The sequence below is a fragment of the Brachyistius frenatus genome, unplaced genomic scaffold (genome assembly GCF_029030835.1).
Source record: "Brachyistius frenatus isolate BFR_SWC_R1_liver_20210118 unplaced genomic scaffold, ASM2903083v1 Contig_156, whole genome shotgun sequence".
Lineage (NCBI taxonomy): Eukaryota > Metazoa > Chordata > Actinopteri > Embiotocidae > Brachyistius > Brachyistius frenatus.
This window is the reverse complement of record NW_027210755.1, coordinates 648,170-675,748: the sequence shown is the minus strand read 5'-3', so window position 1 is coordinate 675,748 and position 27,579 is coordinate 648,170. Positions and strand designations below refer to the sequence as shown.

The window sequence follows — 27,579 nt, the reverse complement described above, 5'->3', positions numbered from 1 at the left end:
CAAAATCGTATTGCCGGACTGAGCGGGATGAGTCTTGATAAAAAAAAAAACTTTTTGTTATATTCTTGTATTGTCTTATTTAGTGTTCTTTAATATGCACTGTATTTTTTTTAGAAAGTGAATTTGAATAGATTGACACCCTATAGAGGGCACCAAAGGGGCAATGTGAGCAGCTAAGGGGACCCTCCGCCCCCCTTAATGGTTAAGAGGATTTGACCCAGCTGTCTGAAATGGTTGCTGTGTTTGTGTGCCTTAGATCTTGTGCAGCGTTTTAGGGTGGGGGTTGAACCTAGAGTCTGTGTCCCAGGGCAGCGAGAGGGGCCCCATGCCGATCAGATGTTGTAAAATTCTGCTGTAAGAACTTTAAATGTGTTAAGTGCCATGAAATAAACCTGTGTTGTGATTTGGCGCTATATAAATAAAATAGAATTGAATTGAATTGAATGTTGACCTAGTAGGGAGCTCGTATCCTTCAGTGTCGTATGGTTTTATTAAAAAATACTATTATCAATTAAGCTTATTTCTCTGTGAACTTACATGTGTCTCTGGAGACCAGACCGGATTAACAAAGGTGAAGACGAACATTTACAATCAATCCTTATTCTAATAACTAATGGAAACCAAGATGACGTTCATTACAACTGATAGTTTTCAATAACAGGTACCAATTATGGGAAATCAGGGGGGTAATTTGGTTTTAGCTATAGCTAGGGCAGCCATCTCACCTGCTAGCTTGCACTTAGCTCTCTTGCTTTGGTTGGGGAAACACTAACTACACTTTTTAGCTGCAAATGTTTTGTACAGTAAAACAAATTTGAAAATGTTAAATTCAGGCCATAACTCAAAATTTACACAAATAGGTAGTCACCATGTTGTTCTTTTTTAGGGCAGTACAAGGCAACCAGCACCGTTAGCCTGCCTTCAGGGCTTTTGCAATGAGAACTTAATTATCGGTGCAGCTCTGATTCCACTAACAATAATCACAGCTGGGTTTTCCTGCAGTGACAAGTCAAAATAAGGACACAGAGGCCTTATAGATTAAACTCAGCCATCTTTAATTTTATGATTTAGCAAACGTGCTTTCTTTTTCTGCCACCAAACAGCCTGTCTCACTCTTATTACTGTGAGACTAACCTGAAAACATTATATCACTCACCACTGAAATTATAAACGTTATCAAACCACAAGTCAGAGTGCTGTGATTATATTGGCTCAAGTGAACCAAAGCTTTGGTGAAAGGTTTGTCAGAATCACCTTCTATGTGTGATCAATCTAAATGAATAAATCAGAGTAATGATAACGATAATCCATAATAATTTCCCATCTCTGTACAATCAGCCCATCAATCTACCTTTTCATGCTCCATCTCTTCAGCATCATTTCAGTCCATGCAGCCCTGAGTTTAACCTAGAAAACAAAACCTGCTGATTATAAAAATTACACTTTAATCAGCTTGTAACTAATTATATATGTCATGATGCAGGAAAGAAAAGTGTTAAACAGGAAATGCCAGAGTTTACCCTGCTGAGCGAGACTGACTCGACCCTCTGCCAGTAATTAACAACCAGAGGAAGAGGAGAGGAGGAAGTAATCAGCAAAATTAGCTGCTGGTGCTTGGTTGGAACCTGCATGTGCATGGCGAGCAAGTGTTGAAATGTTATTTTCTGTTACAAACAGCTGCAAGCTCACGGATACAGAAAATATAAACCTCACTGAGCACAAAGAAAAGCGGAGATAAGAGAAGTGAAGGTAAGTAACAAAAATAAGGGTAAAAATCTGATTTAAGAATATATTTTGGGAGATTATCTACGTGATAGTATTTACTTTAAAGAGTAATCCGCAGCAGTTTTTCTCAGCATTTTCTTTTCACTGTATTTCTGGAAATATAACTGAGCTATCTTGATTTTAGACAGGCCCCACTGAAAACAGCAGTGAAGAGTCAGGCCTCTTTGTAGCAGAAAAATCAACTAGATAAGCCTCAGATGAAGACCATTTTAAACGGATCTTTTTCTGTTAAACCTCAATTCTCTGTTGGATAAAATCAAATTATAATAAATATAATCACTCTACTTTCATCGTTGCTCACAACCGCAACATTTTTCCTTGGTTTCCCTAACTAGTTTTAGAGAATAGCATGAGCACCTTATTGCACCATGTGCCTTTTCAGCAGAAGAGATGAAAATCTTTAATGATGATTGAAACAGAGAAGCCAATTTTTCAGGCAACTCCAGCAGCAACAGCAGCAGCAGAGAATCCCAATTTAACCTCTAACAGCGTATCCTGCCGACAGAATCTGTGGGTGAGGTATCACACAAAGTGTCAGAAACATCTGTTCAATCTTTTTGTGCTCCAATGGACAGTATACCAGGATCTCAGGGCACACGGCTCTAAAAATGAAGCACTGACAAGTCTGTCACACTTGATAAAAGAGGGAACAATAATAATCCTATTGAAACTGCCGAGCAAAAAAAAAAGGAAAAATGAAGTGGTGGGGAGCTTTGTACACTCAATACACACACATGCCATGGAAATATTTCAGAAAACACAAAGGGAGCATTTTGTGTCACTCTATGCCTGTAGCAGAGGCATTTCATGCTCCAGACAAACTGCTGCAACTGTGTGTCCTCTGAGGGGTGAAACACACCGGGACGAGGCAGCACAACGGGCTCATGACAAGACTGAGGATCCCTGTCACCGCTGACAGTGGAGTTCACCGGGATGTGAGAGGAGCGGTGTTCAGGCACCAGATGCAACAGTTCACACAAACCAGCCACGGCCAACTGCTCGCTATTTGCCATCACACCTTCAAAAGTTATAAATACAACTAATTAGTCCGCTGCCTTCTTCAGGCCAGCAAGAGGTAACAGCCACCCCTTCACACCCATCACCTCATTCCTATACACCCTTCTCATGGGATCGGCATGAGTGCTTAATAAGTGCTAAAAAAAGACAGGAGCACTATAAAAGGCCCCTCTGAGACTTTCTCTGTCTCACCACTTAGCTTTGGCGAATCTTTCTTTTATCATTCCCTCGTTCATTAAGCCGATTTTAATTGCTAATTTCAGTGAGTCAACCCCAAGAGTCCAGAAGTTACTTGTTGACTGTCATTAAAACAGGGCTGCTTTGTTTTTTTCTTGAAATATGAGCGAACAGGCCAAAACAGAGATGTCATGTGGGGAGTACAGCAGGGCTGCCCCTTGGTACCCTTTGATAAAATGGTGGCAGTCCAGCCGGCTTTTCCATCAAGATGTTGGCCTGCCACCTTTCCTGGAGCCGGGGGACACTCGGAGGCTGGAAGCGGATGGGCTCCAGAGGAGTTTGGCAGCCTGCTCCTGGCCGGGCGACTTACCTGCTCCGCTGTTTGTGCCCTACATCTCTTGGTCGGAGCATCATCCCAGCCAGAAGATCAGTAAGTGGAGGGTGAGCATGGATGTGGCTCACTTCTCCCCCACAGAGATTTCTCTCGGCGTCAGAGGCGGGTTCCTGGAGGTTGAAGGTAACAAACATTGGCTTACAACTCTGTTAATTAAACAGCTCAAAAAGTTCACTTTATTATTGTTAATTACTTTTACTCACAGGATGGTTTCTGCTCTGAATAAAGTATTAATAAATCTCATCTAATATTATTATCTCAAATGCTGACAGAGTTATCTAAATAAAATGTTCTCACAGTTCACAGAATAAACCCCTTAAAACTAAACAGTGATGGAAAGAAAGCTGAATGTAACAAAATTAGAAAGCTGCTTAAACAATGTGCTTAGGGAAATTAAAATCACAGCTCTGTGGCAGAAATTAATTTCTGTGTTGAGTGGTTTCTCTGTGTTGCTTGATTCCTCTGTGTGTCCTCACATTCTTCCCCATAAACGTTAATCCGTCCCCAGGGAAACACGAGGAGAGGCCAGACGAGCACGGATTTATTGCCAGATGTTTTACAAGGAAATACAGGTATGTAAAGTAAACACTGACATCAACCTGCAGATGGTGAAATATGCACAGTTTAAGTCATTCTGAACACCAGTCGGCAGCCAAGCGTGCAGCACTGAGGGTATGTTTCCGACAGGATCCAATTTCTAAAATGCTCACTGAGCTGAAAAATGAGATATTACGTACATTAGTTTCAGTAGTTGCACTTTGTATGGGGTGACATTGTAAACATGGTTGTGTCATCTTCAGGCTCCCGGCTGAGATGGATGCTACCAAAATTATGGCCACCCTGTCTGTCGATGGCATCCTAACTGTGGAAGCTCCAGTTCCTGAAACCTCTGTTCCTGCAGCCTTCCTCATTCCAATAAAGGTGATTACCACCCACAAGTTTATTTACATTCAAAGGAAAAGTATGAATGTTGGTAGAGATATCGCTTGCTCAGAGTTAGAGGGGCTCAATACCACTGGTATATCTGTCAACTGTAAAACTTACATGCACCTAAATGTCACGTGACAAAGGCTCATGTGACTGCGGTACAACAGTCACAGTTGCCATATGGCACGATGGAGTTAAAATCCAAGAGGTGACAAAGTTGTCCTTTAGTTTTTTTTCCTGACTCCAACCATATGTTTTTGCTCATAGTTTAATTTTCCTGTAAGTCACATGGTTGACACCATGCTGTAGGTGTCATTTTACTATGAATTGCTACAGGCCAAAGCATGTAATAGACACACGCATTCAGGACAGGAAAACTGTACCTTTTACGGCAAAACGTCGGCACGCATAGCTATCTCACATTTTGTTGTAGTGGATGAGCGTGTCGTTTTCATGCTTTTCCATGATATCGTGTTGAGGCAGCAGTTAGTTAGCTCAACTTAGGCTGAAAAACTAAACATGGGCTAACCTGACTGTCCAAAGAAAAAAATATCGGCCTCCCAAAACCTCTAAAGTTCAATAAGGTGTTAGGAAGATCACATTCAAAATGTAATAGTTTACAGATGATTTTTTTTGATCCTGTTAAAAATGTGATAAGTTTATCATATTTGTATCCAACAACATGGCCAACCACTGTGGCGTGGTTGCTCAGAGCAAGGCACATTGATTTGATTGGAAGATATGAGGCGTGGCTGGAGAGAGAGAGAGAGAGAGAGAGAGAGAGAGAGAGAGAACCAATCAAAAGCAAGACTCAAAATTTAAGCACATACTGTAGACAGAAGATTCCTGCATGGAAAATAGATGCAAAGCAGCAGAAAGACTGTTTTATTCGACATAAAATATTTTTTACTGAAAATAATTTATTCAGACGTATCTCCTGTGTAATCACCAACATTTTGAACATGAGCCTTAATTTGATTACATGACTCTAGCTCATCATTTGTTTAATCTAGTCAAAAACTAAAGTGCTGAACTTTATCTTGACTGAAAGCTGCCAACAAAGAGGAAATACAACCACAGGCAGACATGAGAGTGGTATTGATTTTTTTTTATCTAACTCTCAAGAATAAAATAAAAAGTACAAATCTCCCCAAAAATGAAATCATCCCTTTAAACCGGCGATTTCCAGGACAAGTTCCGAACAATATTTTCAGATCACATAAAATTTAATATCCCTCTAGAGTTTCCACTTGTGAAAGAACTGACATCAAAATTCAGTATTAAGGTGGGCTAAGAAAGCTAAATTATTCTTCCATATTTCTGTACATTGCAGGTGGAGATTGATGGTTTTGGAGAGCAGGCAGTAAAACCTGAGAAAGATGAAGTCCCTCAAACAGACCACCCAGAGTTTGTGTCTCCAGAGGATCATGGGGAAGAGTCTCCATTGGAGCTCCATGGAGATCAGGTCCAACTTGGCAGCGTGACAGCTGAGCTTCAACAGCATGAAGAGAGGAGGGAACAGGAGGAGGAGATGCATGAAAAGCCAGCTGGAGAGTCCCACCCATCAGTGCCTGCAGATGACGAAGGCACGGAGATTCTTCAAGATTCGTATAAGCACCGTGAAACCCTGGAAAGCAAAGAAATCCCAGACGAAGACACATCCAAACAGCCGGAACACAAAGAAGCAGTCGCGGATGGAGAGATCCAGGTAATGGCAGGCTCAGGGAAGGCTGCTGTGGAGATCACCCAGCCTGAGGAGCTGCAGCTGGGCGAAAGTCCACAGAGCGAAAACCTGAGCCAGGAGCCGGAGGCTGAAGAAAAAAAACAAGAACCCACAGAATAAACACAAACAAAATATCACCTTGACAAAACACTGAAACAGCCTGCATATAGCTCACATTGCATCGCTTCCACATATGCATGTTAATCAATAGATATAACAGCCATATAACAATGCTGTATTTGGAGCTCCAATAAAGCACTAGCATGAGAAAATGTTAAATATTGTGTTGTGTTTATACCTTAAAATGAGTTGTAGTTAGTTATGTGTGAACTCAGGACTGTTTATGAATATTAAGTGGTTACATTTGGGAGAATCATATTAACAATTCCCCTGAAACTACACGAGTGCAGCATTTTAAAAAAGTGACTCATTATCAAGCTGTTGCAGCAAAGTGCTTCTGACATTGGTCAAATACTATATGTTTGCACAGCTGTACATTAGTCACTTCTACATGAATAACTTGCCCAAGGAGAAACTGGCACATTTCCAATATTGCAGTTACCATGACAATGGCATAATTGAAGTCCACACATATGATCTAATACCATTAAATGCAAGCATTCGTGTGAGCTAACACATCACACAAAGCTGCGCCTGTGCAAACTCAAAGCTGCAGAAGCCTTTTGTTGTTTTCCACAATGCGGCTCCAGTTTGGAAACTTTTTTTTTAAATTCAAACTGATCATCCCTCTTGATTCCAATACACAGAGAAGATTACATTATTTTGCCTCACACAACATGCAATGGAACTGCCCCAATTTTTTTGCACTCCCATTCAAAAAGCTCTGGCAGGGCTGCCTGGATGAGTTCGGCCCATTCTGCAGCACGCAGCGGTGCCAATCTCACCCAGCACTAAACCCTACGCTAATCTGCTGCCCAATTCCTTCTGTTATCCAACAGGCTCTCTCGATCCCTGGAGCCAGGCCCGAGAGTGGCCCGTCTCTCAATGAAAGACACAGATGTTAAGGCACACTGGGAGATTGGCTGGACATTTTTATTGCATCAGTCAATACAAAGACATCAACAGAAAAGAAGGCAGGAAACAAACGTCTTTGGCCAACAAGTCAGTCGGTCCGCTCGAACAATCATGCAACCCTCTTCATAAATGATCAAATAGAAAAGAAAAATGCAAACCATATTGTAAAATGTGGAACACTTCAGGTCAATATTTATTATAAATTGGCATATATTAAAGTATATTTACAATACACTTTGGTAGAATACAGTATTAATGCACTCAGTTCACCGTCAGTATACACCCCTACACAATATTCATTTGGTTTCTTGTCTGTTTAAGTGACATCCATAAACTAAGAAAGTAGAAACTTGTAGGAAGTGAAGGAAGTCAAGACACCAATAAATAAAGGGATATTTGTCACTTTGTAACCCACCATTTTACCTATGATATGATGCAAAAACCAAATGAAATTAATGCAAATATAAATTTGACTCTTGAGACGTAATAACGTACTGGCTCCTGACAATGTCATGACAAATAATAATGTGTGAAGTGACTGAATTAAATTAAACCAGACTTTTATTCCTGGTGGCCGGGCAATCGGATGTGTTCTCCTGTTAGTTGGTTTGTTCCTACTGGCTGATTCCTGGTCTTTGATTTGGATTTCTACTAACAACTGGGGTCACAGCACGTACACCAGTTAAAAATGCTTCACAGAAGGATTCATAGTGTATATATTCCTGCATAGTCGTATGAAAGTAATAACAAACCGTTAACAATTGTCGATTTTTAGTTTACAACATCATTATTGTGGTATAAACCATTTCTTAAATGATTATATACCACCTGGAGATGCAAAAGAGGACAAATTCAAATAAATTGTTGCCACTGTTTGAGGTTTTCAAATCTTTATCATGAAATCAGTTAAATGTCAACAACAAGGTCATATTTACCAAACCAGCTGGTCTGTCATTTTTATGATACGAAATATACTTTGGGGAAGACAAAGACGCTCCGAAGTAAAAGTCCTGCTTCTTTTGGACATTTGTGTTTTGTATTTAAATCAAAATTGAATTAAAAAGAAAAGTAGAAATGACATGTTTTGTATTGTTTTTCTAACTATTTGGACATATCACTATGGGCTTTGGTAAAGTGTGTTATGTTGTACTTTTTACAGTTTTCTGACTGCTTATGAACAAAAACATTAAATGAAAAAATAACTGTCTGATTAATTCCTCATAATAATAATAATAATAATAACAATTGTTAATTACATTCCCAAAGAGTAGTGAACCAGAGTTTCATGAAAGCAAACTTGGGAAAAGTCTACAGTATCATTGTTTGTAGGAAAATGATTTTATTCACTGCCGTGTACAGCTTTCATATGAAAATCAAATGTATCTGGCCTCTCCTAATATATTCCATACATTTTAATTCCTGGTGTTAAACACCAGATGATGTGTCATGTTAGTCAAGAGGTGGGGATTTTAGACCACAGGGGCCTCCTGGGGCTTGGGGGCCTCCACCTCCTGCATTTCTCCACCCTGGGAGCCCTCGCTGCTGAAGAGGTAATACGGAGGCGTCTGCCGAGCTTCGATGATGAGGACTCCCTCGGGGGACAAAGAGGCGAAGACTGTCAGAGGGTCCACGTCTATGGGAACCCTGATGGAAGAGAAAGCACACGGTTCGAGCGCTTTTAATGCAGTTTAGGGGAAGAAGTTTTCTTGGCAGAGAAGCTTTAAGCTGCTGTGGACGTTCAGTGGGTTTTAAAGCATATGTGGGAGGTAGAAAATAAGGAGAGCAGTGAAGACAAACAGCCTAGAGAAACAGCTCAGTTCCTGTTTGGAGGTCGTGCAAAAGTCTGTGACTATCCTGAATAAGAGCTGGTGCAAAGACATGGTTGAGTGCCGCGATCTTCTTCATTGGCACTTCATCAATACCTGTAAACAGCTCAAGTTGGATGATTTTAGTGCTGCATGTGGGAGGACAAAAAAATGACTTGGTTCAGGATTTCTCCTTGGGTAGCACACACACACACACACACACACACACACACACACACACACACACACACACACACACACACACACACACACACACACACACACACACACACACACACACACACACACACACACACACACACACAATCTCCTACCCAGGAGAAGAAGCAAAAACCATCACAAGTTTTCATTAAAAATCTTCCAGCTCTGCCACAAAGACGAGAGAGAGAAAACACAAGGTCGATCCAGGTGTGAGGTTTCCAAAAATGAAGTCTTATTCCAGTAATTGTCTGTCTGCGGAGGTTTAACACCTGCACATTTCCACAAGTGTATATTTTCCTAATCTGCAGCTCTTATCTGTCATATAGGAAACAGCTAATTTTGTGTCAGGCTTTTTCCCCCCAATGTTTGCTTTATTTTTTGACACTTCTCATTCTGCAGTTATAACATTTTCCAGAGCAGAGAGGGATAATTGGCCTCTAAAACCTGCAGGATGACACCAAGTGTTAATGGAAAACCAGCCAGAGCTGTAATAGTTTCAGTCATTTAAACTGTTTACACTGTTTAGACGCAATGCTATTTCAGAATTTTAAATCACAAGTTTCCTATTCTGGTAGTATATCAATTTCTAGTTTATTTTGAAAGTAACATCCTCCCATTGGAATGAAAGTACGCTAAAAGTGGCTGCAGAGGCAGACACACATTCAGATGCTTTGTCAAACAGTGTGGCCAAATATGGGTATAGTACAGTAGGTTTTCTGCATGAGCAGCCAAGTGCTTTTGGGAGTTAATATAAACATCAGGTTGCCAGGTTCAGAGGAGGAGACTCTGGTTCTACCCCCCATTTAATTAGAGAGGACTCTCCTGGCTTCCCACTCTACTGTGAAATACAAGTGAGAACAGACTGAAGAACCTCACAGAGGCAGACAGACACACAGAGAGGGTAAGTCAGGCCTATTTGTGTACACAGACATCACCTACAGTGTGTCACTGAGATTTAAAAGGATCGCTTCAACAACAATTCTTAGGCCAAAGATCAAGACAAAGAAAAACTAAAGAACACAGAAAAGAAACACAAAATCGATACCTAAGGATGCAATAGGTGGGGAGACGACAATTACAAAAAAATAGAGAGAACGTTGTAACTATAATACAAAAATACAGAATCCAACAGTGGGAATATAGTAAATCCAATTTAGATAGAACAAGACCGATACAATAGGTCTGAAGAGATAAGCTGCGAGGCGAAGGGCGCTGTGGGGTCAGGTGGTAAATGGAGGCTCAGAGGTTTAAAAACAAACACTCAGAACTAAAGTCGATTACTGTCTATGCTGGATGACGCCGGCATTGAACTCTGTCATTTTCATTGCAGGTTTTTCAAAAGAAAATTCCAGTTTTGTTATTTTGTGTTATTTATTATTGATTTATTATTGATTAATCAAAACATCTTCAACACAATTTTCAGAATCAGATGTCAGCAGTTTTTCTTGGCTATTTTGAGGACATTTTTAGTTTTTCTGATTTTATTGCAGAAAAATATTTTAAAACTGCAATGTAATGTATCTTCCATCACGGTTTGCATTTGATTTCTATTTTGTAATTTCTCTTTTTCAGTCTGGGTTTCGAGTTTTACATTTTAGCGCACCACCTTGGTCGACTTTACTTCCTGCTGTTGTGATTGTCTGCCCTGCCCTTATTAGTTTCATCTGTCCCTCATTGTCCTCCTCGTGTTTTTAATCTGTGTTCCCATCCCTTCTTTGTTGTCACTTTGTTGTTTCAGTGGCCAGTCTGTTCCCATCAGCATCCAGCTTTGGCTTTTGATTATTAAAGTTTTTTGTTTGCATAAAACCTCCTGTTCGCGTGTCGTATGTTGTGGTCCTTCCTGCCTCTGAACACCTACAGTTGAAATGTTGAAAAAAGATGAAGAGCGTGCAGCTGGTAGCTACATGCTTAAACCAGCATGCTAACATGTTGATGTTTAGGTATAATCCGATTGTTGGAGTTTGTGTTTCTATTATTTGTTTTTAGCTTGATCTTTTTTTGTTTTTGCAATTGCGCTTTTTTCCACCAGAAACTTAGTTTAGCACAATAGCATGCTGATATTACATTCTATTTGACATTCAATTACCATCAAAAAGTATTGCTGAGGCTCTTGGGAAGATCATCAATTTTGCAGCTAGGTTGTAAAGTAGTGGAGTATTTGAAATTTCTACATTTTGAACTGACGGTGGCTCGACAGTGAAAAAGTTAAGGGCTCACCAAATTCATTACAATTGATCCTGTTGGGAATGTGTACCAAATTTCATGCACTTTATCCAGTAGTTATTCACTTAATGTAAAACCACAAATGTGAACTACATGGTGGCGCTACAGAGAAAGACAGTGGATTCCTCTGGAAACCATGAATGCTTGTTTAGACGTTTTGTGCCAATCCAGTAGATTTTGACATATTTCTGTAAAATTGTGAAAGCTTTGACCTGCAGGTGTTCCTTTGAATTATTTTTGTCTCTGAACCACAAAATTCAACCTCATGGCATTGCTCGATGAAAAGTCAGGGATCAATATTGCTCTTATAATAGATCGTATGAGATGAAACAATATGTCTACCAATATTCATGATAATCCATCTCTTAGTTGTTGAGATATTTCAGTCTAGACTAAAGTGGTGGACTGACTGATATTCCATTCAGCAGTGGCCAATAATAATTACATTTATTGTTCAATGTAATTCAGACTGCGTAAATAAATAAAGTGTGGGGGGGGGGGGATTTTAAAGCTACTGATTAAAGTTGGTGTAAGCCAGAATTAATCTTGAATCATTTTCATATATCTGTGGTCCCAACCCTTCCTTCAAAGAGCCACTTGCTACGAAGTAAAGTTGCCCCTTCCGACAAAGTCAAATGACTCAGTCGGCCTGTTACATGGGACTCCAGCAGAAACCTTATCTGTCCAGCTCGCGGAGTTTATTTAACTTTGGCAAGCGTACAGTTTATCTCAGGCATTGATTTTGTACAGCTGCCAAAAAACTGTCCCAATATGCTGCAGAGTTTCTGAGCCACAGAGAAACAAGACAGTGAGACCGAACATGGTGTGTGTTCTTGAAGTGTGTGTGTGTGTAGAACATGTAACCCCTATGCTTCTTCCCACTCACTCAGACACAGTACACATTTGGATTGAGTCAGTCCAGCAGCATCATGTGTCTCATGAGACCAGAAACGGAAGCAGAAGGAGACATGTCTGAATAACAGACAGATCAGGGTTGTTGTGTTGCTACATGACCTGAGGTCAGAACATTACCTTTGCCCTCAGAGCCGATTTAGCAGCCACATTTTTGGTTAAGAACTTACACATCTCTCCCTGGTTTGGATCGGATGGTCTAACAGAAGAATGAACCCTTGGACTCGGCAGCACTGTTTACTTTACATCAATCAGTTTGTGGTGTCTGCTTTTTAAGAGCATGTACTTTCCCCCGAAGCACAAACTCCTTCCATTTATTTATAGCACAGGCGGTGTGCAACATTTATAAAGTACATTAGCTGTGAAATTACACTTAAGTACTGTGTTACTTCATGTATTGCGGCAAATAGAAGTGAAGGAGATGAGGCTGTTAAATAGTTGACGCCTGGAGATCAGACTCAAATTCTGCTTCCTTATTCTTAATAGTGTTTTTATTGTCAGCCAGCGTGATACTTTTTTTTTGATAATTGAAAAAGATATCACCAAAGATATAGATTTAAAGTCAAGGATTGATGTCAGCCCAATATAGGAATACATTGATCAGTGACTATGTTGAATCAGAGGTCGCACTGATACTAACAGGGACATCTTGTTCTCATTTAGAGATCTCTGACTACAGATTATTTATGTTTTTAACCATTTTTTCTCGATAGTCGAGAGTTCTGTCAGTTTTCCTTTTAGATGGGGCAAAACTAAACAACTTATGCTGTGTTTTAAATGACATACTTCCCTTAGTAAACTAACAAATTGCGCTCTTACATGTGAGGACTCTTATCTGTGTAGTGCAGGAATTTTGACAGGGTAGTGTTGTTTCAAACTGCACACTGCCGCTCTGCACTGACCGCAAAGAACCTCAGCATGCAAATACATCACCTGCTGAAATATCTGCAGCTTTAATTATTTCACCTAAAAATTAACTTGCTCTTGTGTCCTCTGTTTAACACTTGATAAACACACTGATGGCTTCTGTCCAGCAGCAGAAGTGCAAAATACACACTTTTGTGTGCTGAGTTCAGGAACAGCTGCAGCTTCCTCAGACTTAAAAGTTTCAGTAAGTAAAGTTCCTCTACGTAGCCAAGATGGCGACTTTTTAGGGTAAAAAGTGTCCAGTGTTTAACGTTTTAATTTTGGACTATTTTGAGTGCATCATCTTGGTGAAGTTTGTTTTCCTGCCTTATGCTTTTTTCTTTTTAAAAAGTGACACACACTTTATTGCTACTGGATGAATAAAGCACAAAAAGTTGTAGCCCTTCAGTTAAAAGCACATTCAGACACGACCCATGCAAAAGACATGTGCTTACTATGCTATCTTTCTCTCTCGCTCATATAGCCAGTGGGTTTGTTTATCGAGTGCGGTTATTTATATATTTGCCCCCCCCCCCCCCCTCTCTATATGTTCAGTCTTTCATTGATTTTCGGTTTTGCCTTGCTGGGGAGCACAGGCCTGATCTGAAGCCATTCCAATTAAAATGATTGTGATATAAGCAGTGCGGGCGGAGGGCACCTGCTTAATTAGCCAACAGGAAATTAACAGAACGGGACTGACGTGCCAGCGAGACGGCGATACGCACCAGCGATTATCGCTGCTGTTGGGAGTCTTCCTCGTGCCCAATTAAAGGAGCAGAGGTGCACAGACGTGGAGGCTGTGGAGACTTTTGTGTGGCCTGTTTGGCTTACATATGATTCCTCTCTGGAAAACTCTCCTGCTCTCCACACCAATACTTCATCTGGGTAGGGCTGGCTCCAGGTTTCCAGTACTGTTTGAAGATGACAAGTTTTGCCTGGAGAGTTGAATGTGACTCTGTAGCAGCTGTTTAAAGATACTCTGAGTGAGAGGTGCAGAATCAAGGAACTTTTTACACTCTTCAGAGATAACAAAAAGCAGGATGTTGTCATGTTGTTCAGTAAAGAAAAGTATATCTGAACATCTGCGTGTACAATTCACTGCAAAAAAAAAAAAAAAAAAATCTAAGTTCTTTCCTTCTTTGAGGTTATCTTCTTATCAATTAGTATTTACCTCTCAATGTTTCTTGGCCTTTTTGTCCATAATTCTAAAGCTTGATTAAAATCAAAAATCCTACCAACAAGTCCTCCAAACTATGCAACCATGTCGGTCGTTTGTTCCTCCCCCCTAAATACACCCCACCGGAGTGTTTCCTGAATCAACACCCTCGGCCCTGTACATTAAACACTTTGTTAGGGAAATGTAATGATTTGGGCTAAAATGAGCACTTGAAATGTGCTGTGCGTTAAAGTTACAACTTCCTTAAAGTTATGAAACCTTTGCTGTCACGGCAACAGTAAATGCATTTTTTACAGAATGTCCCAAAAAAGTTTCCCAACTGGTTGGAAACGAGAAGCAAACAGCTGTTTCCTGCACACACGTCGGCTGAACCATCCACTCAATCCGCCTCATTCAAACAAGGAAAAAGTCACAATATAGACGACCTCGTCCGAAACTGAGTCGTTGTTCTGTCTCACATTAGTGACAAAGGAAATGACTTCTCATCGGCACTGTCTCGGCACGTTATTTTAACATGTGTTAAGAGGTCGTGATCATTTCACATGAGGTCAAAGCTCACAAGCTACTTGGTTGGAGACCCCTCCTCTATTCCTCTAAATATAAAGCCATCCCTCCTTGTGCCTCCTACTTGTGCCAATAAAGTCAGTAGTGGAGTTGAAGATAGACTGAATTGAAAAGGTAAAACTGTTAAACATGCAATCAAGGAAAATCTAAAAAACTAAGAGTTTTGTATGTTTTTTTGTTTTTTTTCTTCCCTGGTACTTGACCCGCTGCCTCCACCATGAATTTGATGGGAAATGTATAATTTCATTGCAGTTGCACATAGTAGAAAGGTTACTTTAATTTAATGTTGCCATCACAAAAACGAACCTGTACCACCCCGGAGTCATAACAGCTCAGTGGTTTAACAAACATCTCTCCAATAAACGTTGTCTGAAACATGGTGTGCAGAAATCCAGAGAATAAAGGATGCAGCCATTATTGAGTTCACTGAAATCATACTCACTGTATCTTCTTTGTGAAATTCTTTGTCACTATGCCTCCTTCTTCCTGTTTTTCTTCGTGTTTTCCTGTTTGGAAAGACATGAGCAAATAAGTGAGCGAGGTTCAGAGATGAATAACTTTCATATTGGGCAATAATTAAGCATGCGATAGATCATAAATGAATGTCCTTATCACAAGGACACTGATCATACAACACCCATCACAAGGTGTTGATGTACGAGAGCTCGAATGACATTTCACAGTTTTCCATTGCTCAATCTCTGCTGTGTGTTTGTTTTGACCTGTTGGGTGGATTGCAATGAACATATTGAAATGTTTTCCGCTTCTTTTTCTGTCTGTGTCTGTCTCCTGCTTCTCCCTCACTGTTTATGGTCGGTCGGTCTGTCTGTCGGGCTCGCTAGCAGCTGCTGCCGCGCTGCTAAATGTCATCGCCGCCGCCGCCGCCAGCAGCATGGCCGTCCCTCCACGCCCTCCACCCCCTTATGCACTCCAGGCTCGACTATGTGCTACCCTATCCCCCCGCAATGACGTCTTTCCCCGGCAGAAAGTGCTGGACTTCTACCAGAGATCAAGGATGGAACATGCGAGGCTCTGGAGAGGAGTGAGCACCAATGAAGTCAGAGGATTGTTATGAAAACCTCATCATAACTAAAGAAGTAAAACTGGTCCCTTAATTATCTCCCAGAGACATTTCATGAATAACGAAGGTTCAGCAGGGAGTTGCCTCTCCTTGTTTTCAAGGCTCTTACGACAGAGATGTTAAATTCCAGATGTGTTAGACTGAATGTTTTGGGAGGATTGTGGTGTTGAAACGGGATGGATACGTTTTTCTATCACCACAAGTATAAAGAGATGGGCTGTAGTTTTCATATTTGCAACTTTGTAGCTTCTTATGACATGGCTATGCACTGTGTTTCAAAAGCAATTCATCTCAAAGGTTTCAGGTCACTGACTACTGTAGCTGTGTCAGCAACACAATCGCATCATTGTTCAAATGCAGTGAGGACACAGGTCGCTGATCTATCACATCACTATTTAGCACTGCTTCTGTCTTCTTTGTTTAAGTATTGGATCCTCAGCAAGTTCAACTTTTCTGGTTTTAAATGTCCATCAGTTTAGTGCTACTTTTAAAGGTTTGCTGTCCTCCAAATCTCTCCATATGAGCAGTTTCTGAGCCAACAGTCAGTAGTCATTTTAAGCATTCTAACAAAGCTGTTATTTTCCTTGTGGGAGCAGTCTCTGCTCTTCAGAGCAATAGCCCAGAAACCCCCCGTCTGCCTTCGCCCCATATTCATTGGGTTGCAGCTGCTTTGTGGTAATTTGATCAACTGGAGTTTTGCTTTGAGATGTGCACCAACAGCGTGAGCCTTGTGAGAGTAGGTCAAATTAAATTCAGATATTTAAAAAAAGAATGCATTCAGAAAGAGTCCTGTGTCCTTATTCCTGGACTTCACCCACTTTTCACTGTTTTTCAGTAACCTGTTAACCAGATGAAACACACTTGTCTGTGAAGATTTATTCATTCATGTACTGAACACCTCGAACATGCTTGTACCACATTCCCCGTCCCACTTTTAGAACAGGTTGAGTCACTGTGGCAGGCGGGCTCAACATGGCGCTGATTGAATGACCCAACTGGCATACCGACAATGTGCTTATAAAAAACTCAGAGCCGGGGGGCCTGCTGTCCTCTGTGCCCTCTCCTGCTCTGGGTATCCCTGGAATCCATCTCTCTTCCCAAACCTCAATTTGAGGAAGCAATTTGTACAACTTACTCCCGTGATGAGTGTCTGAGCTCAAACGTGACATCAGCAGACACAAAACCTGCACGAGGACGGCTGTGGAGAAGTGAGCTTGTGCTTCCAGAACATTCTCTCCGGTGTTTAACGGTAGCGCGCGGCATGTCTTATTGTAAACAGAGACTGTTGTCACGGGCCTTGCCTTAAATCTAAATCGAGCTCATGGGTGGTGGAGGGAGCGATTCTCCAAGAATCTGAAACAGGTGTCTAAGCTTGAGAATCTGCCTGCCAACTTGCTTGTCCCAGTCCCCAAAATCCATCCCACGTTTCCAAATCAAGACTCACTAAAGCTGAAACCATAATATATCAATGAGGTGTTTTCATTTTACTCCATCAGTTGTGCTACAAAGAGCTGATATCTCTCAACCAGATTGACATGAGGATCCTGAGAGACACAGAGGTGTTGTTAACGTTTTGTTTAATCAAAATCTGGTGAATTCTGTCCTTTGATTTGTGTGGACTGCAGCTTTTTGAACGCTCTATTTTATGATTTTTAAATGTGTTTGTACATGTACTTGGATGGAAGTGGTTTTGTACACAACTTTGAATTTTTTCATGCTGCTTTGTCTTAGCTGTTGCTTGAAATGGTGTCTACGTTTAAAAGATTAATTTTAAATAAAAAAATACTGAATGATTAAACAGGGCCACTGCCAAGATTTTTGAAGACCTCGGGCCACGAGTTCAAGTTTCCACATGATAATCCCACCAACACACAAATGTTAGATTAGCTTCTAAAAAGGCCTTTACATTAAAATGTATTTAATTCCAAACACCCTAATTGTTCACTCTATCGTCTTAATTGTATCTCCTTAACTTTTAGTCTAACTATATCTTCATCTTTTCCACACAGCTAATGATATTTCAGGAGAAATAATCGATTGATTTTTATCATACTAATTTCCCATAGAAAATATTGAGGCCATGACCTCAGTGTGCTGAGGGCGGCTGCGGCTCTGAAGATTATTGTATTACACAATCATGATATATTTATGATGTCCATATTCTGTTTGATGTGTTGCCTGTGCAATATGCCTCACATAATTTATTTAACTGGTTACCTGGCCAGGGTACAGGCCTGCAGATGATGTATTTCAATTTGTTTTATGACTAAACCTTACTTGACTATGTCTTGACTATAACTGATGTCTTGATGCGTGGGCAATCATCCAGGTAGACTTTCTGGAATTTAAACTGATGGTTTGTACAGTGTCATGGGAAATGGGACAGTTTGACCTCCAGTCACTCATTATCAGCTGTCACAAAAACGACAAGTAAAAAGTTTTCCTGCCCCCGAAGGCCTTCCTCCCAAATCAACCTGATAATAACGACATTTATCTTCCAGGAAAAGAAAGGCAAAATTGTGTTATGATGTCTGCAGCAACTCACCTGACACTTCTACAAACCCGTCTCTCGTCTTCACGTTTAACTCCTCTGGTTTGAAGCTGTGGACGTTCACGCAGACTTTCCAGGGCTCCCCCCCGGTGGTGACGGGGGAGCTCCTGGAGGAAGGCTCGCCGTACCTGCTGGTGTACAGCGCGGGGCCTCCCGTGGATTGACGAGGGGGGAAACCTGTGCGTAAACTGCTGCTGAAGGGCGAGGGGTTGAGGCGCGTGCTTAGCCGGCCCGGCCGTGCCCATCCCGGCCAGTCCATCGCCAGATCATCGGGGAAAGGGGGCATCCCAAAGTCATCGTCCATAAACCGAGATGCGAGCTGATCCCTGAACGGCGACTCTCCAAACGGATCTCTGGGAAACCTCTGCCGGCTTCCCATCGTGTAAAAGTCTCCTTCAGCCATGTCCAACTGAGTTCAGAGCCAGAAAACTTTCTGTTATTCGTGTAAAAAAAACAAAAAACAAACGAACCCAAAACTCTTTCTTTGTAACAACAGAAGTGCCTCTGGTGTATCAAAACGTTATCTCTTTAGAATTACGCACATCACCGTTACGCAACAAGTCAACTGTTGATCCAAATCTGAAGCGGGCACTGAGTTTTTTAAAGCTCTAAGTGAACTGATCTAATTTCTTCTGCCTGTGGGTTTTATACTGGACTGAGATTTCCCAGACGAAGAGGCTGCTCGGGGTAAGTGTTGGGAAAGTGCGGGGAGGATCTGGAGAGCACTCCCACTGCAAAAAATGCATTCTTACACTAACACAAAATCTTAAAACCTTTAATGGAGAGGAAATTATAATTTAATACTGTCTTGTTTTCAATCCAATTCACTTTTTAAGATGGTTACTACAGACAAATGACATGTAAATTCTTAAATGAAGACTTAATGAGTGGCTGGTGTGGATATTTCTTGTAGTGGAGGAGCACCAGCTGACCGAGGACCAGCCTACTTTTGACCAAACTAAGTTGCGCAGTGTCCACTTGTAACTCATACAGAGTTGGAGCTCCCTCCTCTTGGTGACTCAGGATTTTTAATAGAAGATAACGCAGAGCTTCATGTCAAACACACTGATGTCACAGTACGGATTAAACAAACCGGCTAAGAAGTCAACTTTGTGAAGATGTCATCTATTTACTGTGACGAATCTGTTTTTAAAGTATAAAAGAAGACGATGGCACTTTATTCAGAACAGGATTTTATATAGCTTATTCTGAACACATAGTGAAAGGGAAAGTTGATTTCATGGGGTTCAAGTGGGGACGATTCAATTTCTAGGTGACACGTTGTGAAGTTCACACTGACACGAGATCGAATGTGACAGCATGACGAATATTTGCGGTTTCAATATGTTCGCTTATGGAAAACAGGGAGAATATGCATAATTTAACACTGAAACACTGGATCACTATATGACCTTGTTATTGGATTTTTTTTTTTTTTTAATAACAGAAGACATGATCAGAGGGAACAGGACATCTAGAGTCTGCTAATTAATGCCTGTATATTGTCTTAATTTCCTTTTTCACTGATCAATGCATCTTATCCAAAACCTTTAAACATCCAACAAGGCCCCAATCACATTTTGTCAATCAAATAATTACACCTTCTGTATAATTTTTTACAATGCAAATGCCTATTTACACCACAGTACTGACACATTCAAAATCATTTTGCACAAGGACTGATGTAAACTTTACATTGGGAGATGGAGAGGGGTGGGGGGGCGTTGCCTTGGGTGACCATCTAGAAAGTCTATCAACATCACTGCACAAATCTCCCACCGGCACCTCGATGACACTGGTTCACACTAGCCATCATTCGTTTGTGAGTTTATGGATGACTCCCGCGCCATATTTCCCTCATTCGTCTAATTTAGTTGACATTCAGATAAATAAGCTGAGAGTATTGAGTGCATAGAGAGCAGTCTATCTGCCCTGAAGCAGTAACACAGACGGGAAGATGGATTTTAAAATGTTCGAGAAATATAACTCTTAATTACAAGCAAAAAAGGCAGTTTCAAACTTTGGAGTCAAACCCACCAAAACCACTAAAACTTACTACTAAACATGTTTCTTGGATGGTGCAATGAAATTACAATTTTGTACAAATTACATGTCACTTGCTTATAAGGAGGCTTTAGAGAGGGTGGTGGGGGGATTTTCTCACCTTTATTCAGAGCTAGGCGGCCTGTTTCCAGTCTTTATGCAAAGCCAAAACCATCTCATAGCTGTAGTTTCATATTTGGCAAACAGACCTGAGAGTGGTATCGATTTTTTTTCCCACTTACTCTTAATATGAAAGCAAATAAGCATTTCTCCCCAAATGTTTAACCTTTGCTTTTAAAAGACAAAAAGTATCTAAAACGAAAGGTCAGACAAAACAGATCTTTTCTGCCATTCCACTTTTTTTTTCCTGCTCCTCTGTCTCTTGAACATCTGCTCCTACTTCAAGGTTCATGCGCATGAACGATGGCAAAACCCAGGAATAATTTACAACAAACCAAAAATTTGCTGTCAATTAAGCAGTGTCATAAAAACTATGAATTGACAGTGTTGCATAGAAAGACTGACCACTACTGAGAGAGACAACGAACCAATAAATATTAAATAAGTAATAAATATGCATGGTGATGCACGATTCAAAACTTGACCTTCTGTTGAGATAAAACTCAAAAACAGTTTGGTTTGATTCCAGTGTTACAGCAAGAAAATATTATTCAAGTAAACTGAGAACCAATGCTATTCATGAGTTCAGATGTCATTTCAGCACGTTGCAGTCACATGAGGCACAGCCTTTTCTGTCTGGGCCTAATTTTCTAAATAAAATGATTCAATAAACAAAAATCAGAGACTGACTCATTCAGTAAAATAACTATGGACAGCTCAAAATATGAATCTAAGCATTGGAGCAAATAAAAAGTTCGCTATCTTTACCCTTTTCCCAGAACAAATCCATCGGATGTTTCATTCACCATGAGCTGTTAAGGGAAATACCTCCTCTGATACCGAGAACATTTTGTCAAAAGAACCCCCCGAAGTTTCGATCGCTCTCTCTTGTATTACATGGACTGACATTTCAATTGTTTTCCACTTGATCAAAGGATAAATTAATTTGGCATTTGAGCTGACAGGCCGTTTGCTCTCCGTCAGGCCACCCTCGCTGAAGAAACATGTTTGTTCTCCACCTTGTGAAGTGCTGAGATCAGACCAATAAACCTTTTCCTACTTCCCGATAACGATCCCTGTGAAGCCGTTTGTAAACACTCGGATCAAACGGTTGGAACGTTATCTCAATACTTAATTTCTCGGTGCAGAATCGAGGACGTACAGCCCTGACGCAGGACAGTGAATGTCTGATGAGTTGTTGGGAATTAGTTCATGTGTACTTGCATAAGGCCAAAACATTGTAGCTATTGAAAGTGAAAACCAAAATGGGAGTTATTTCAATGCTTCTTGGACCTCTGATTAAGCCACATTATGTACCATCAATTATGAAATAAATATAAGGTTGTTAAACTATTTTAAAGCATTTGCAAGATTAATTTGAAGTGCACAGATGTGTGCAATGGGAGAAATGGAACAGAGATTGTAGCTGACTAAATACAGGAATAGTGTTTCTTTCTTCTGTGCAGTTTCTATTGTAAATATCCAAGAGATGAACAGTCCCAGGCCATTGTGAGTGCTGATGCAAGAGGATGCAGTACAGGAACAAAAAACAAACAAAAAGACATTCAGTCTCCAGTGGTCTCTGCGGGCGGCGGGAGTGAACGAGACGGCCTCAGTGAAAGACCACTGCTGGGACATTTCCACTCGAGCGTCAAAGCGGAGCGCGGGGACGCACACAGTCGATCGCTTCGACATCCACTGTTCTCAACTGAAAACACGGCCGCGGTTTCAGTCCCTTAATGTTCCTTGAGAAATTCTAATGCCTCGTTTTGTTGCGTTTGTTCAACGAACCGCGACTCCGGCTGCGACTGCGGGTCCCAAAGATTGAGTTCCATGACGAGCTGCGGCTGTAGCTCCTGTAGGAGGAGTAGCTGCGGCTGCGGCTGCGGCTAATGCTGTGGATCGGGCTGCGACTGCGGCTGCGGGTGAACAGGCTGCTCCAGGACGACACGCTGGTGGACCGGCTGCTGGAGGAAGGGCTGGGTCGGAAGTAAGGGATGGGTCGCTTCCTGGCACTATGGAGAGCAAGAAGATGTGTAAAGAAAGTGACAGATGCAACGTGTAGCCTCGACCTTAAAGCTGCACAAAACAAATTTCTATATGAACCATAGACTGGGTATAAAAATGGACGTAGGTTCCGGCTCAGAAAAACCAGGCAGATGCGGAAGAGCCTTAAACTGTGATACCACCAGTCCACCGCTGTCCATCTGAAAATAATACCGCCATTAACTATAAAATAAGCCTCAGAAAGCTGGGTTTTTGGGGGCGTGTGTGTTTGATTGACAGGCCAATGGTGCAATCAGGTTACGTCTATCGGTGGGCAGGATGTTGTGTCAATGGGTATCCAATCAGATTGAGTCAGATCCACCGCTCGCTCCTCCCCAGCTCGCCCAAATATGGTCACTACCGGCTCCAAAACGCTACGAACTGGCAAGATGGCGTCGGCCATATTTCGAACTCGAGGCTTCATAACGACTGCTGGTTGTCGATTCATACGAACAGGATATAAAATGTTTCAGCTGAAAGAGCTATAATTATCGCCCTACTCTCTAGCTCCCTTCATCTTTACGGTACAATTTAGCATCTTTTAGCACGTTGTTTTGGTTTTACAACAATTTAATTGTTTTAGTTTTCAGATGAAATTTTTCTCAAAATCAAAAAAGCAGACAGACAAAGTTAGCAACTAGCTGGTGAACCCAGTGGAGCATGTAGCAGCTAAAGCAACTGGTTTGTTTTACCATTAAGTGGCGCTGAGACCAAAGCAGGCCTTCAATTTATCAGGCGGCTAAAAGACTAAATGAATGCTGATGCTGCTGTGTTGGCTGGATGTTAATATTACAAAATTATGATTTGTTCAGAATTGATTTCAATATTCCTTTCATGATTTATAAAAAGATCTCATAGTACCCTACTATCCCAATAGAGAACTTCATAGAAAGTTGGCCTGCTTGGGGTTCCTTGAGTTTCCAAAAGTAGAAAGAGATGCAGAACCTTCAGCTTTCAGGCCCCTCTGCTGAATCAGCTCTCAGTTTGGACTCTGGAGGCAGACGCCTTCTTTACTTCTAAAATTGGGATTAAAACTTCCCTTTTTGATACAGTATATAGATAGGGTTTGCTCAAGTGACCTTGAGCCATCCTTGAGTTGTACTAGAGGCCTCGGCTGCTGGGAGATCTCCCACGATGCACTGAGCTCCTCTCCTCTCTTTTACTCTCTGTGGATTTATATGCCAACATTGCACCTCATTAACTTTATGCTTTCTTGCTCCCGTAGTTTTGTGCTTATTTTTTACATCTACCCAATATTCATCCTCCTTTTTTGTGCTCCTTCAACTTCCGAGGGAAACTAGATTCTCTAGCTTTAGCTATATAAGAATACCTAAATACAATCTGGTCATTTTTGTAATCCTTCTGTGGCTGCATGTGCTCTTTTGTTTATTTTTTGAGTGTATATCTTTTGTCTGTAAATAGCTGTGTGAAATGAGAAAAAAACAACAACTCATGCTTCCTGTGTGGTGGGCCTGATCTATTGAAAAAGATAACATCAGACTGTCGTCTTCTTTTACATTTTAAATTGCCTATGGTCACCATCTGTTTCCTCAGCGCCTGTGGTGGCTTTAGAGCCAACAGTGATCTCATCCTTAGGCTAAATGCCATTTCATGGTACACAGGTCATCAACACGAGTGAAAAATTCCAGGGGAGGAGGGTGGGACCAGCAGTGCATTTTTGCTGCCTTTAGGCATAAAAACATACAACAGCTATAAATGACAAGACAGGGAAAGCTGTACCTTGTGATTCGGCGTGCTTCCAGATGGCTTGGCGAGTCTCTCCTCCTTTTCTTCATCGGAGAGTAGGATTTGCGTCTTTGTCTCTTCCCGCTAACCTTATGTTTGTGCTTCACATCTGTTTCTCTGGAGCTCGCTGTTCTCTTTTTGTCTCGTAGTCTGGGAAGCAGACATTGCAGGGTGAAGTTTTAATCACCAACGATGTCAATATACGGTGTATTTTACTCTTATACGCCAATAATGAGGAGTCATTTACAGTTGAAACACTTTGTAAAGTTCACCTGTCAGCACTGTGTCTGGAGTAGCTTCCTCTGGAGCTCAGGCTGGCCACGCTGCCTCTCTGCCTCAGATCAGGTGAATTACTCGGTGAGCGGGAGTACGAGCTGCAAAGAGAAAAGAATGATTCCATAAAACATTGGAAAAATTTGATTGTAAATTTCTGAAATTTGGCATATGTAAATTGAAATAGAAGTGAACAGAAAAGCAGTCAGTGTAACTTGGCTATTATTAGATATTAATGGTGTACAAAACGCACCTGCATGATGTCATTGAGGGGCTTCGAGAGTAGCGTCCCGAGTATCTGGAACTCCCTGAGGATCTGCTCCTGCTCCTGCTGCTGGATGACCGAGTTTTCGCTCGCCTTCGAGATGACTTGCCCTTCCTCCGCGAACAGCTGGAAGTCTTTGGAGATCTCACAACCTCCACCCGGCACCCCAAGGTTATCTGTCCTCTGCAAAGAAAACACATTCAGACGTCTCACTGCTTTGAGTGATAAAGCCCAAACTGTAGCCGGGGTCGGTTATTAAAAGATGCTGTCCTTTGTTCTCCACTCAAGAGATGAATATTTCAACTGAGGAAACAGAGCGTAGAAACGGAAGATAAACAAGCTTGAGATTTTCCTTGGAAGCGTTCATTCAGATGGATTGTTTGTTATGAACACAACATTACCTCTTGCTGTTTCCACTGAAAAGGGTTGCAGACAAGCCGTCCTCCCTGAAAGGTTTGCACAAGGACGCGTAGCTGGTCACTGAGTTTCCTGAATCAGAGGCATTGTCTCTGTCAGTGAACTTCACCTTCTCTGGCGAGGCCAGACGTTGGCAGTGGCTCCTCTTGTTGTCAGTGACACTCGCCCGAGAAACACCAGTTTTGCTCGATGGCGGCGAAGACGTGTCATTCCCAGAATCATAATCATGCGGCCTTTCGGTCTGGTTCGATAAATGCTGAGAACCGTTTCCGTGTAAAAGCTCGCTTCCAGGTTTTGACGATGAAATCTGCAAACAGACAAATAAGCTGCAGCTTAAAACCAGTCGTGTATCGATAAATGGAACCTGCTACCTGCTTTGATGCACTGTGAATACTCTAGTACAAAGGCACATATCCCCTTAAAAAAAAACTGTGAAGAGATTTCTTTTTTTTCTTGGACAGAAAGCTTTGAAAGATAAAGACATCATGCAAATTTGAAGCATGCGATTAACCTCGAAAGAAAGTCTGAACTCAACTAAAGTCAAAGAAATCAACAAGAAAGCAAATTTTAAAGTAAGTCTACACTAAAACAATTATATGAAAGGAACAACGAAAGAGCAGAGAAGAAAGAAAAACGAATGCGTGGAAAGATCTACCGGCTCTAACTCCAGTGAAGAAGAAAAGGAGTAAACAATAGCCCCCGTTGAAAAGCCTCATTTAAAGAACATTGAACAAACATCACAAAAATGGGTGTTATGTAGAAATGAAAAGGATTGCAGACAAAGAGAGATCCCATCAGTCTAACTAAGAAAAACCTCAGAATAGGACAGATGACTGTGCTCTTTCTCCTGTAAGAAGTAAACAATTAGCCTGCACCGACCTACAAGTAAATCCCTAAATCTGCGGATAGCATCGACTTACCAATCAAGTTTTCCTCCTTAAGTAGGTAAGGTGTAAAAAAAAGGGAAGAGCGGGCAACATAAGTGCATCATTAGAGTCGTAAATTGCAAGAAAAAGACAATAACCCTCTCTTCAAACCCAGAGCCAGTTAGAATTATATTGGCATGTTTCCTTTTCTTTCCTCAGTGGTGTATTATTGAGGAGTTTTTGGGAAGCGAGAGGACTTAAACCCTGTGCTTGTAAGTGAGTACAACCAATGCACACTGAGTTTTTTTTTACTGCCAAGAGTCCACAGATGGAAAACAGATACTAGCTCGCCAAAACTGATAGCTATAACTAAACTTTGATTTTGATTGCGAGACACATATAAAACGTTAATCCATCCGGTCCTACCGAATGTTTCCCGTTATCGAGTCTACAGTCAACACAACAGGCCGACCCTGAGGGAAATTTAAACACATCTTTTTTGCTTCTACCATCGTCTTTAACAGTCGCTTCTACACACAATCTGTGTATACTCAGGGGTAAAAGATTTTACTTACAGAAAAACAAATACATTCTTCAATGTCACCTCAAGAGTTTTTGACAAGGCAGCCTTTAAGTAAACATTTCATGTCTGCTTTGATATTCTGGCACATGGTTGTGGTGTGTATTTCTTTTCCTGTTGTTGCCCCAAACATTCACCACCACAACAAAATTCCCCACTTATTATTACAGTAAAGGCCGACATATTTCATAATCAATCGCACTGATTGTACATGTTTTTGTGGGTTTTTTGGTCCACTCATACCTACCTCTCCCTTTATGGATTGCTTTTTTGGGAAAGAAATATTAAGCAAAGATCATCCTGCTTTACTTTCAAATGTTGTGCCTTTAGTCACCAAATTAAACCCCATAAATAAAACACAACTGAGTAATTCTGACAGTAAGTCAGCGACCAACTATGAAGTCCTCCTGAAAGACTTAGGGAAATTGAATGCCAGGCACGATTCGATATATGGATTAATTTATTGAATTTCAATTAAAACCCTGTGGTGTATAATTAAAAACATCTGTCTGTGCAATTAGCATAATTTAATGATTGCTGGAGAGAAATTAAATGTATTTTATGCCCCAATAAGCAAGAGAATAAGTTTAAGGACATAGCTGTGTTTATGAAAAAAAAAAACTGAAAATCAAGCTGCAATAAACTATTTTATAGTTCAAAATGTCTTTTCTAGAAAATGCCAATCATACTTTAAGTTTTTTTTTTTTTTTTTTTTTTCATGGTT

General features: G+C 41.0%; 2 protein-coding genes across 2 annotated transcripts in view; both read right to left on the bottom strand.

The window, feature by feature from the left end:
- Positions 1-7,055: 7,055 nt before the first annotated feature.
- On the bottom strand, positions 7,056-19,148 carry hspb8 (heat shock protein b8). The gene is made up of 3 exons (XM_069716361.1): positions 18,494-19,148; positions 15,310-15,373; positions 7,056-8,702 (listed from the first exon to the last, which is right to left on the bottom strand). The coding sequence occupies exons 1-3, from the start codon at positions 18,900-18,902 to the stop codon at positions 8,528-8,530; spliced, it is 648 nt and encodes a 215-aa protein (XP_069572462.1). The 5' UTR covers positions 18,903-19,148; the 3' UTR covers positions 7,056-8,527.
- Positions 19,149-19,329: 181 nt separating this feature from the next.
- Positions 19,330-27,579, bottom strand: part of srrm4 (serine/arginine repetitive matrix 4) — a 259,782-nt gene continuing 251,532 nt past the window's right edge. Inside the window, exons 10-14 of the mRNA XM_069716356.1 lie at positions 25,394-25,716; positions 24,981-25,175; positions 24,727-24,828; positions 24,449-24,604; positions 19,330-22,677 (exon numbers count right to left, since the gene is read on the bottom strand). Coding sequence (XP_069572457.1) covers positions 22,419-22,677; positions 24,449-24,604; positions 24,727-24,828; positions 24,981-25,175; positions 25,394-25,716 — 1,035 coding nt within the window. The 3' untranslated portion in view covers positions 19,330-22,418. The remainder of the gene's footprint in view (positions 22,678-24,448; positions 24,605-24,726; positions 24,829-24,980; positions 25,176-25,393; positions 25,717-27,579) is intronic.